General features: G+C 34.8%; 1 protein-coding gene across 1 annotated transcript in view; it reads left to right on the top strand.

Annotated features, from left to right (window-relative positions):
* Window positions 1–13,587, top strand: part of DOCK9 (dedicator of cytokinesis 9) — a 132,583-nt gene that overhangs the window by 45,583 nt on the left and 73,413 nt on the right. Inside the window, 6 exon segments of the mRNA XM_032226410.1 lie at window positions 5,858–5,947; window positions 8,255–8,337; window positions 9,079–9,148; window positions 10,723–10,818; window positions 11,014–11,148; window positions 13,110–13,284. Coding sequence (XP_032082301.1) covers window positions 5,858–5,947; window positions 8,255–8,337; window positions 9,079–9,148; window positions 10,723–10,818; window positions 11,014–11,148; window positions 13,110–13,284 — 649 coding nt within the window.

Genomic DNA, 13,587 nt, shown 5'->3' with positions numbered 1-13,587 from the left:
GTCAGATTTGCAGCTAGGGCCATGGCTTTCTCGGTGGCGTCCCGCAGGATCCTGTGGCTTCAGCAGTGGCAGGCTGATGTGCGCCACAAGTGGCGATTGGCTTCTACTCCATTCAAAGGCAATTCTCTCTTTGGGGATGCCTTGGATCCCTATCTGGTGGAGAATAAGGAGAAGAGGAAGGTCCTCCCTACTGCACCTAAGAAGGGCTTCAATCGTCAGGCTCCTTATCCCAGGCATTCTTCCTTTCGAGGGCAAGACTTTGGTTCATCCTTTCGGAACCAGGACTATGGTTCTTCCTTTTGGGGGTTGGACTATGGTAACCAGGGATATAGGCAGCAGGGAGGTTACTCTTCCAGGCAGAGAGCCCAATCTGACCGCTATCAGCGGGGAAAGTCCTCCAGGCGTCCCTTTCAAACAGTAGGGGGATGTTATTACCGCCGAACCTAGTCCCTTGAGGGCCAGTTATCCCATCGGGGGTAGGTTAGCCCTCTTTGCTGATGTGTGGGACACAACCACCTCCGATGTTTGGGTTAAATCAACTGTTAGAGAAGGGCTTGCCATTGAGTTCATCTCCAACCCCCCCCCCCCTCCCAGGCTGTTCAGGACCTGCCCGATCTCATCCAACTCAGCTTGCAGATGTCTCATGCAGGAGGTAATCCAACATCTCCTCGACATACGGGCAATACAACTGGTATTTCTGTCCCCGTCCGGTTCACCCGTTGGAACACAAGTGACACACTTTGGATGTAAGGAGGGTTCTCAAGATTTATTTGAAACGCATGTCTGAATTTCGAAAATCTGAGACTCTCTTTGTGTCCTTCCAGCTGGCTTCCTTAGGCAATAAAGTTACCTCTCCTACCATAGGCAGGTGGTTGAGGGCCTGCATTTCTTTGGCGTACCAGTCCCAACCCTCACAGGTGCCGGGTAGGATTACCACACATTCTACACGGAGTGCGGCCACCTCAGTGGCCTGGGTGGCTCAGGCCTCCTTGCAGGAAATTTGCAGGGCCGCAACTAGGGCCACTCCGTCGGCCTTTATCAAGAACTACAAACTGGACTCCTTTGCATCTACAGATGCGGCCTTTGGCCGCAGGGTGCTACAGTCAGTGGTTAGGGCTGAGACTTCACCGAACCAGTCTTAGACCCTCCCTGGGACAGGTACAGCTTTGGTACGTCCCAGCCTGGATGCTGCCTCCCCCACTATGGAGAAAGGGCATTGGTTCTTACCTGAGACGCCTCTTCTCATAGGGTGGAGGCAGCATCCAGCCCCCCCTGCATGGAACTGGTTCAAAAAGGGGGTGTTTTTGTCCTTAATTGATTATGCTGTTCATATGATTGACTTATGTGACTGACCTCTACATTAGAAACCTCAGCAGGAATATTCACATTGATGGCCGGAATATATGTACATAACGACTGAGACGGATGACGCACTGGGTCTGGAGTTTTTCTTCGTCAAAAAGCTGGGTTGCCTAGCAACATGGGCGAGACTTAACTTTACCAGACTCAGTCCTCGCAATGAGTGGATGAAGGTTAACCCAACCTGGATGCTGCCTCCACCCTATGAGAAGAGGCATCTCAGATAAGAAGCAACACCCTTTTTCAAGGAAAAAAATATAGAAAGTCCAGTTGCCTTTTGGAAAAGTTTCTTTGGGACATCAGGATTGAAATGATAATACTTTAAGGATTTGTTTATAGATGGAAATCAACTAGGGGAAAATGATGTCATTTACTGTATTTTAAGAGGATGTGATAAGTTACTACAATTGTTTTTACTTGTGTTGAAGTGAGAAGTCATTTCTTTATATATTTTTTCTTTTTAACTCATTTCTTTTATTTTTCCTTCCATTTTTCTTTTTCTTTTTTTCTGCACTTCCCCCCCAAATTGGTATTAATTTTATTCTAATTGTAATTTTTAATGAAATTACTTGATTTAAAAAAAAGAGTAGTTTTTCTAGAATGACTTTCTCAAAATGTCTTGATATGGTACAATTTAAAATCTGAAATGTTATTTAGAACATCATTTTTTTTTACTTCTATTTGGAAAGATGATCATTTTCAGAATAAAATAATATAACATGAATGATGATTAAATTATATATTTACGTGGCTGCTCAACTCAAATTATGTGGCATGCATAGTTTGATATACTGATTATATTTGTTTTCAGCCTTTGAAAAGAATGTAATTAGAAACACTTAAAAAAACAGATTTATTGTAGAATTAAACTTTTTATTTTTACATATGACTGGTTTTGCCTAAATAATTCATATTTTAAAGAAGGTTGTTCCTCTTTTAAAGGCATTGAACTATTTACTTGTGTGTTTGGAGAAAACTATATTTAGTAGATCCAATAAAAAATATGTTGAACATTTATGGAAGGAACCACATCAAATGCAGGAAACAGGTGTGACTATAAACAATAGGAAGTACATATGTACTTTAAAAGTTAAACATTTTGGAATTTATTACCAGAACATTGACCTCTAATACAGATTTAACATTGTCTTAAGATATTTCTAGATTTCGCTGTTATTATGAAGTGTCTCTACCTACTACATGCAGTGTTTCAGAGATGGGGAATAGGGGTAAAGAATGGATCTTGTAATGTTCTATTTATAATTGTCTGTTTTCTAATCTTCTATTTTTGCATCAAATTTGTTAAGTGAAAAAAAAGGTGGTAGGACAAAAGCTGTCATATGAAAACAGCCTTAGATTTCTTCAGAGAGAGAAAATATGATATCAAAATTATAATTAATTTAATTTATATGTTGCCCAACTCCCAAATTACTCTGGGCAGTTGTAGCTAAGACAATTTTGATATATTTTCATTCTGCATACTTTTACTGTAGTAATAATATTTGTACTGAAAAGTACATTGGGATTGGCAACTCCATGGCTAAGCAAAGTGGTCATTAAGTGAGACAACACATGACTGTCCTGTTTAGCAACAGCAGGTCCAACAATCCTGGTTACAGTTGTTAAGCAAATTTCCTACAGTCATTAAGTGAGACATCATGTAAGCATTACGTGCAACCTTCTGTCTATTTCCCCATTGGCTTTGGTTGTTGGAAGGCCCTCATGAAAAGAACATGTATGTAAGTACAAGCACTGATCATAAGTTACTTTTTACAACACTTTAGGAGTTTCAAACATTGACTAAACTCATGATTATTAAACATGGAGTACATGTATATGTGTATATATAAAATATACTTCTCAGAACAAATAATATTACTATAAAATGTTTGTTAAGCAAAATGATACACCATAAGGCAATAATTTTTGAATCAAAGTACCCCAAATGGGTTAACATAAAGAATGTATCCAACATCTAGGGCCCATTACCACCATGAGATTGTAATTTGGTGAAGTTGTGGATGCTCCAGCATTGCTGTGCCACTATGATCACCCGCAGTCACATAATTGTTATTTCCAACACTCCCTGCAGCTTCCCACAAAGAAAATCAATGGGGATGCCAGCAGGAAATCGGAAGACTCCCACGCCCATTGCTTTTTTTTGCCCGCCTGTGGTCATTCTCTTTATTTAGTTAAGGAAATATATCTCTGAAATTTTGACCAAACAGCTTCAGGTTGTCCAATAAAGCTTTAGAAATCAACACTGAGATATTCATAATGGCAATATCTTTGCATTTATTATTTGCATTTATTATTATATTATTATAATAATATAGTTTAAAGTTTATAACTGATGTATGACCAATGATGTTATAGGAATTCAACTAGGAGATTTGATTGGGAGATATATAGTAAATTAACTGCTGCAAAAATATGCAATGATATCTGTTGAATAAATTGATGAACAAAATATATGCTTACATGCTTTATGTTGAAAATATTGGAATGAGTTTAAAACTCAGAAAATATGCACATATATAAGTACGTTTGAGAAAACATCAAACTGCACTATTACCATGTGCAAAATATTTTTTAAAATTACATAGAAAACTTAAGAAATAAAATGTTCTGATTTTTTAAAAATATGCACAAAGAATACGGAAACAAAACCTGGTCACCAAAACAAATACATTTGTTGTTGTTAGTTGCAAAGTCATGTCCGACCCATTGTGACCCCATGGACAATGTTCCTCCAGACCTTCCTATCCTCTACCCTCCTCTGGAGTCCATTTAAGCTCACAACTACAGCCTCAGTGACTTCATCCAGCCACCTCATTATCTGTCATCCCTTTCTTCTTTTGCCCACAATGTTTCCCAGCATTAGGCTCTTCTCCAGTGAGTCCTTTCTTCTCATTAGGTGGCCAAAGTATTTGAGTTTCATCTCCAGGATCTGGCCTTCTAAAGAGCAGTCAGGGTTGATCTCCTCTACGACTGACCGGTTTGATCGCCTTGCAGTCCAAGGGACTCATAGGAATCTTCTCCAGCACCATAGTTCAAAGGCTTCAATTTTTTGGCACTCAGCCTTTCTTATGGGCCAACTTTCACAGCCATACATTGCAACTGGAAATATATACAGTAGACCAGAACTGAAACAGGGATGTCAGGAAAGCAAAAACTGAAAATGCACTAAAGATGCTGAAAGGTATTAAAAGAAAAAAAAAAAAGACAGATAGATACTCTGTCTATCTACTGCGGCAAAATGCTACAAAGCAAAATTTATTTTTATATTAGTTCCATTTTTTCCAATATAAAATTTAGTTCTATGAGGAAATTATGACAACAATGAGAAAAATAGGAATAAAGATAAAACTTTTTAAAAAATCTACTCAGAGATTCCTACTGATTTTGAGTTTAAATGTCCAGGGCAGATGAATTGCTTCCTAGGCCTTAGTTGATATCTCGATAAACCTTTGGGCATCATATTTAGGAAATCCTGGAGAACTAAGTGCAAATATTCCAATCTTTAAAAACAATAAGGAGGGAATCTGAGGAATTAAGAGTCACGTCTGCCTGACATCAATACCTGGAAAGATTCTAGAGCAGATTATAAAGCAAGTGAGCAGATTTCAAAAACAGTGTGGTAATTGCCAGCATGAGCAATTGTTTCCAAATTAACTTTATCTTGGACTTTGATCAGATTGCTTTGTTACTTAGAATATGGAAATGAGGTGGACATAATAGACCTTGATCTCAACAAAGCATTTGACAATAGCAGTTGTGACATGCTGATTATAAGATAAGTCAATACATGCATAGCTAAAGGATATTAATTAATAAAGAATGTTGTTGAAGAATTCTGAGGATTTTCGTGGATGTCATCACACTGCAGCAAAATTTCAATATTTTTATTGAATGAAGGAGTGAAGGAAGTATACTCTACCTGAGAATACTTTTAGGACAATAGGTGTGGATGATGCATCTCTAGTGCAATCAAAGGACTACTATATAGTGTTATTGTGACTTATATGCATTTTAGACAGCAGACTATATATCTGCCCTGTATTTACTGGTTACATTAAACACTACCCCAAAATATTTGAAGATTTTAGCAAACCCTGGTCTAGAAGTATATTTTCCCAACTAGATACTAGAAATCTGAGCATGATTGAATACCATGTGTCCAGCTCTAGAACGTGCTTGCCTTTCAACTCATATTTTTTTTAATTTTAAAAAATTCCATCTTTATTATTTTTATAAATAACTCAAGGCAGGAAACATACCAAACATTCCTTCCTCCTCCCATTTTCCCCATAATAGCAATTCTTTGATGTGGTTGGGCTGAAAGATAATGATGGGTCCAGAGTCACTTAATAGTTTTTATTATGGGATGCTAATTGGCAGAAATATGCTGGCTACCTTTTTTATACGTTAGAACTATAAGGGCTAAACCCTATTCTTGCAAATAAAGTTCTTATTGATTGTATTTTTTTCATTAAAGACTGCAGTATTGAAACGACAACACCAATATGTATGTTCTACAATTCCAGAGAATGCAGAGAAAGAAGCTTACAGCTTATTTGTAACAGAGGTAATATTTTTTTTAAATCTTTCTAACATACGTCACTTCTGGGCTACAAAAATCTGAATAGTCATTAGATAACATCAGGTTTTTTATACCTCTTAGACATCTGGAGCTCATCTGCAGCCCAGAGGTGGTATGCCTAGTTACTTAAGTCTATATTACAATTTGCTTTGTTATTGTAACCAGTCAGAACAACAATAAAGTGTTCCGATTCATCTCCACCCTTTACTCAGAGCTCCAGCTGGCTAGAGTAGCAGTCTCAAAGTACTATTCAGTAAGACTTTAGAAGCTGTTTGGAGTTTTGTAAAAACTTTTTATCAAACTAGCTGCTTGGAGTATGCTGGATATTTAAGAAATAGGCTGTTTTATCATTCTGAACAGTATGCTTTACTTTGTTAGTATTTCTGGAACAAAGAAAGAGGAAAAGAAAATAATGTTTTGTTTGTTTAATAAATATAGAACAAAATAGTTACATCTTGAACCTGAGCATATTACTTTACCTCTTTGTTTTTTAGCGAGAGAGATTTTGGACAATAGAAGTAGAGATTTTCCTCTTCTAAATTCCTCATGGAGGATACATTTTGAAACCTCGCATGCTGTATCTGTATCAATCCAAATCCAGTCGTCTCTCCATTCTAAATTCAGTCCAATTAAATTGCTAGATGATTGAGCAAGTCAGTTTCTGCACTCATTTATTGCTGTCAATTGTTCACAATTACATCTCTTTAAATCACTCTGGCAGACGACTTCTTCATTCATACAGTAGTACAGACCTATAGGCAGATTGCAGTACCATTCTCCTTTCTCCAAGATACTCTGTTTCTTAGAAAATATCTCCATTATGTTATAGAAAATTGAATGCCAGAATAAACTCTACAGGTATGGTTTAGTTAAAGAGTATGTTGCTTCTGACTTTAATAGGAATGAATAATTTTTTGTCATTCATCATAATTTAGTAGTATTAGTGGTAGTACTTTATTGCAGCTGATGATCAGCTCCAAAGAACAAAGAAAAGGAAGACAAATGGTAATATAGCAAACAAAAACCACAGTAAAACATGTACAGTATTGGAGAAGTTAAAGTTTAGGATATTTTTCAAATAGTAAAATAAAACGTAGCCAAGTTAAGAGAAATAAAATCACAGTAAACAGACAATAACCGTAAATAAAATGGAACTGGAGGGCTTGGCAACCTGGATAAATAGCCTACGGTTAGCTCCAAAGGGGACATGTTCGTAAGAAGAACAATGTAAAAATAGAGTAATATGGGTTAGTGTTTCAGAACTCCTTCAATACAGGGGTAAAGTGTTATTCAAATGGGATTAATTTCCCCTGAAGAATAGCTCCTTGGGGGGGGGGGCATTAACTCTTGCCAGAATTAGGGCTGCTCTGAAATTTGGGAGTTGTTATTTGGCTTAGAAATCAACCCGGATTGGAAAAAAAAGTGAATAACTGTCCAGGAACATACCTTCAAGTATGGCAGCCAAGTCTGATTGGCATGCTTTGTAAAGGATGTCTCTGCATCTTCATATACCACCATCAGGATTATATTAAGTGAGAAATCTAGCAATTCCTACCCTAAGATGAATCATAGTAATGGCATAAAATCAGAGAAATTAAGCCACAATGGGGGTGGGGGGGACAACCTTAACTAAAAAGAGAAAAAAAAGGCATAAAGTTTCAATTTTGGTCACTCCAAACAAATGGTGAAGTGGGCACAATAGCCCCCCCCCCCCATGGATATTATGAAAAAGGCATTGGAAGCCACGGAGAGATCAAGAAAAACAAGAATGGTCTACCCCCATCCTTCTCGCCTTCCCGAGGTCATCCAAGAGCATAGTCAATGCTATCTCTGTTCCCTTATTTTGGCCTGAATCTTGATTGAAGGGAGTCCATTAACCTGTTTCATCCAGAGTCCTTTAAAGCTGAAGTGTGACCACGTCCTTTCCAGAATCTTCCCTAAAAAGGAAAGGTTGGAAACTGGATGTTGTCCAAACTAAGCAATGTCTCTTGAGAAGGGAATGCTCCACCACTTTGTTCAGAAGCAGAGGGATTCCCCCTCTCTCAAGGAAGAGTTTACCACCCACCCAATCTCACATCCTATCCTGGGTAGCTCTGACCAGCCAGGAGGGGCAGGGATCTAAGTAGTTGAATTAAGATCGACAAAAATCCTGTCCACTTCCTGTAATGAAATTTTTTTCTCTAATTAGCATAGATATAGCAGTGTGATCAGATCAAATACTCAAATTACTAAGATAAATGTATTGTTGCATAAAGAAGTGACCTAAAGTTTAATTTTTGTCCTGATTTAAAGTGTATTAAGACATACATCTCTGACTGGCATGTTGTCAATTTCAAACATGAAGATTACTCAGGAGACTTTCGGCAACTTCCAAAGTAAGTAATTTTTGTCTTAAGCTTTATATTAATGCTTACTAATAATTGTTAACTTTTAATATTTAATGTGGTAGATTCTTGGAAATTACTTTCATTTCAGTTCTAACATGCCAGATTTGGAAACATGTTTTTTCCTGACTTCCAGGTTTAATTTCTTAGGATGATTCAGTCCTGCAATATGGGTTTCATAAAAACAACATGGAAAGAGCATTTGCAGTTTGTTTTCATGGTTTCAGGAGAAGCAAGAGCCATGATGCTTAGTCATAACTCATAATTAATTTTTAATTAATTTAATTGAAATGTGAAATATGAATACTATATCAGTACTGTATACAGATAGCTGCAGAAATGTATGAGGCTGTGTTAACCATTTTCCTATAAAAGCGGAATGTCAGTTCAATGAAGAAATAATATGTTGCAAATCCTCATTTTTAGCAGGTGAAAATTTAATATTGATAGATTATAACAAGTATGTCAACAATTAGTTTAACAGTCATTTAAATGATTTTCCCTACTTTTGTAAAACAAATTTCAAATTGTTTCCAAATCTTAGCTACATTTGCATTCAAGATACAAAAGTAAGAAAAAAAAACCAAATCAAAACTTATTACCTTCATGTAGACATTCTCTTTTAGAACTTCTTGTGTACTCTATATTTTAATCATACTTTCACACATTGGTAAATTGTTGCAGTATGGATTATTGTAATAATTGTTGTGTGTTATGGTATCTTTTTTTTAGCAAAGGGAATAGATTAGAAAAGCTTCCAGTTCATGTTTTTGAAGTTGATGAAGAAGCAGATAAGGATGAGGCAAGTCTATTTTTTTGTATTATTTTACTTCAGTTCATTTTTAAATTGTTGTTATGATATAGGCCCCTTTGGGAGTAACAAAATGTAATATTTAATAAGAAGTAACTTTATCCTGAAATCTTTAAAATATATTGAATAATATATTACTTTGCCCCAGTGATCTGTATTAGGCATAAGAATTTTCAATTGTTTATAGATGGAAGTGCATGATTGTTCCTTACATATTTTGTTTATTATTTTAAAACCACCTTATAATTCTGTGTATTTCCAGATGGTATGCAGCATTAAAATATTTAGATTTAAAATACACACACCATAAATTATCTTATCTTTATGGTATGGTTAAGCTACTATAAATGTGTATCAGTTTGTTGCATATAAACCCAATAAATAAATAAAACAAGAATTTAAAAATTATTAAAATATTCAAAAGTATATTAATTCATAATCCTTAAAAAACAGGATGAATTTATATAGCAAAGAAAAAGATAAAAGTTATTACTATATTTTAAGAAAGATTCTTCTCTCTAATATCATCTAACACCATTGCTATTTATATATGGTTCCTTTCGCCTTTCTTTTTTCCCTTTAAGAATCTAGTTTCCTTAATCTTTTTAGATAAATAGCACATTGTCTTGCTTCTTCCAACTCTCTGGGAATTAATGGTTTATTAGTGTGGTCTTTTGCTTATGCTGATCTACAAGAACTTACAGCTTTGTTTAGAGACCAGGTTATAGATTTATCTCTAGGAGAGTCTTTTAACCTCTTCTTTTACATACTTTTTACTGTCAAGCTAAAACTTTTATATTTGATTTATGTACTTCTAATTTCAATCTGAGATTCATGCATCTGGGTAGCTAACAATAGTTAAAAGCACAATAACAACATATAACAAAAAAAGACAATAACACCCATTTAAGGTTAAAAAAAAGCTACAACAAGCAAATCAAACTATTGCATTCTACCACGTATTGTATCTGTACCTCTGTGCTTGGTGACAAAACCATATCTGAGGCCTTGTGAAAGGCCAACAGCATTGGGACAATTTAATCTTGAGGGGAGCTGTTATTCCAAAGGGCCATATAACAGATGGGATACCATAATAGACTGGACAGGAACATTAATCCCAGCTAATCCAGTCCTTAATAGAGAGATTGCCTGGCTGTTCTGACCAAGGTATTTAGACTTTTTCCTAAAAGATAAAGCATTCTGAAATCATCTACAAAATTGCTAAATAGTGTGCTTAACTCAATTCTTTGCTGTGTTTCATCCTGACAACAGAAGTAGGTTATTCATTTCATTAATGAAATTTAGCAGCATTTTTAGAATTTACATTAGCTTTTATGATCTAATAATTCACAATGGAAGGGAAACCATAATGAATGAGTGTTACAATACTACATTTCTCTTCTATGGGCAACATTGATTTATGCTCAATAGTCTTATAGCATAGGGAACCTTTCTTCATATTTAAGTTACATCAAAGCACTTGCTTATTGCTTATTATTTATAGATTTAATTTTTTTACAAAACCGTTTTATTCATGAGTTTATGTGAAGTTTATTTTTTAATAGGATGCAGCATCTCTGGGATCTCAAAAGGGTGGCCTTACAAAACAAGGATGGTTATATAAAGGGAACATGAACAGTGCAATCAGTGTTACTATGCGGGTATGTATATTTTTTGTCTACTCATAAAATACTGTGATGCTGTATAATGTACAAGTGCACATTGACTGTGATATCAGCAATACTTCTTAATGTATTACAAAAATTGCAGTGTTGTGGGTGCAATTAAAGAGATGTTTTTGATCCCTGTGTCACATTGCTTTTGTTTTTAATATAATTTCATTTTTCACAAATTAGTCATTCAAACGAAGATTTTTTCATCTCCTTCAACTTGGTGATGGATCCTATAATCTTAATTTCTACAAAGATGAAAAAATATCAAAAGAACCAAAAGGCTCAATTTTTTTGGATTCCTGTATGGGCGTTGTTCAAGTAAGTAGAGAACTATACTGCTTGGTATGATTTGTAACTCTTGCAGAAACCTATAGTATTTCTTCTAGTGCTTTGGAATAACACCTTTATACTTATTTACTCATATAGAGTGTAAATTCATTAAAAGCAATGGAATATTTTTAAATCAATTTACTAGAATTGCACTATTGGTCCTTTGGATAATATAAATATTTTTTTTTATTACAGCTGCTTTATGTTTTTAGTGAGCAAGTATTATAAAATACTGTGTTGTCATAAGAGCTTAATAATAATTAAACAGTTCCAGTTTAAATGTTGAATTAATAGATCTAGAATCATGTTTTGTTTTAAAGATATTCAGGAATTGATGCTACTACATTTGTTGCTATGAAATTTATCCTTTTGAGTATCTAGTGGGTTGCCAAGTTTGAAAAATACTGACACAGACTGAAAAAGTATCTTCTCACCAGAAAGGACAAAAAACAGGGCCATTTTTCATTTGCGTGCTAAGCATGGAGAATGTTGGGAACTTGTTCCTAATGTAATAAACCTGGAATTATGTACTCTTATTAATTGCCTTCATATTTTTTTCTCTCTGTTTAATAGTTTAATATGGAATTGTTTCTGGTTCATGTAACACTAAACTCTGGTTGAGCATTATATTTAGAAGCAAATAAGCTTGAATAAAGCTTCATTATCATGATCTCCATTTCCCTTTTGGGCACATTTGGGATAATAGTTCAGAAGGGCTTACTTTCACTTTTACAGAATCTTGAATTACAGGACTTTAGCCAGCAGAAAATTTAGAAACTCAACAGTAGGTTTTAGTGTTCATTTAGTATTCATTGAAAAGATTAAACGCCAGTCCTGCTCAAGTCTACCAAAATTGCAAGAAGAAAATAAGAATGTGATCCATCATTATTCAGGGTGTTCTGCTTATAGTGTTAAACCATAATTTAATATTGCATGTGAACACAATCAGTATGTGTATTTTTCCCCTTGGAAATATATTTTGCTAATTATAATTTTAAGATAATAACCAAAATGCCAAAGTTTTTTTAAAAATCAGGGCAAAATATAAGTGAAAACCTTCAATATTTTATCTTACATTTTCTGGCAAACCAGATTCTTCTCATCCTTCATTACTGGTCCTTCTTCCATATTATTATATAAATTAATAATACTTCTCAGGCAGAATATTTTGGAAAACTAATGGGTTAATTAGAAAAACTAGAACTTAAGATGGAAAATATTTTAGTTTTTTTTTTTATCCCAACTCCTAAAATTGAATGCTTTTTTCATAGTCTTCATTCACAGTAACATAATCTCTTGTAATCAACATTTTCAGATTGAATCTATGGAACTCCCAAATTATTATTAATTGTCTGACCTGTTTTGACTTCTTTCGCTTTTTTGGCAATATAATAGGAGTTCTAACATTGCTAGACTGAGCTAAATAGACAAACTGTCATTTGGGAAGTATTTGGTTGTTAATACTTGAATGGGTTTTAGTATTTGTATCATTTAATTATATTTAATCTTAAAAATTATGTCTAAAAAACTAACAAATATTATAAAAAGCCACTGTCTCACCTTTTCCTTCTCATACCCCACAAAAGGAGCATAATCAATAAAAATATTAAAGTAAAAAAAAATCAACAAAACGCACGCGCGCACACACACAAAAAAATTAGAATAGAAAAATAGAAAACAATAGATGTTTACACAAGAAATTAAACCCTGCCCACAATTAATCATATTGTTCAGTCTGTCCATTATTCGTTCATTCGTTCATTCATTCATTCATTCATTCATTCATTCATTCATTCATTCATTCATTCATTCAGACTGAACATGTTTTGTCAGTTCACTATTTTAGGCCTAAAATGGTAGTTTCTTTTTAGCAATGCAAAATTAGTGGATGAGGGAGAAAAGAAAATATGTTGCAGCTGCTAGATTAACATTTTTTCATTATATTGCAGAACAATAAAGTCCGACGTTTTGCCTTTGAGCTCAAGATGCAGGACAAGAGTAGCTATCTTCTTGCCGCAGACAGTGAAGCAGAAATGGAAGAATGGATTGCAACTCTAAACAAAATTCTCCAATTAACTTTTGAAGCAGCAATGCAAGAAAAGAGATATGAGGACTCCCATGATGGTAAACACAGCTTATTTTCAAGTTAATTTCAAGCTGTTCACTAAAAGAAACATTTTTCTCTATAATTAATAATTAATAATTGGTTAAGTAATTTTCAAACAGTGGCATGGTAGCCTAATGGTGAAAATGCTCACATTCCACTTGGTTGAGGGTTCAATCCTAGGTAACAGCAGATGTTTCTCTTCAAGGGCACAAAGAAAAAATATCTGCTGTGAACTCTGTGTAGGTGTCAGAAGGTAAATGCTCATTTTCATCTAGTCGCCCTGATTCTACCCCAAATAGGGACTGCAGGGTCATAAAAAG

The sequence above is a fragment of the Thamnophis elegans genome, chromosome 11 (genome assembly GCF_009769535.1).
Source record: "Thamnophis elegans isolate rThaEle1 chromosome 11, rThaEle1.pri, whole genome shotgun sequence".
NCBI classification, from domain to species: Eukaryota; Metazoa; Chordata; class Lepidosauria; order Squamata; family Colubridae; genus Thamnophis; species Thamnophis elegans.
Note: the sequence above shows the minus strand (reverse complement) of the source record. Positions and strands in the feature narration are given on the sequence as shown.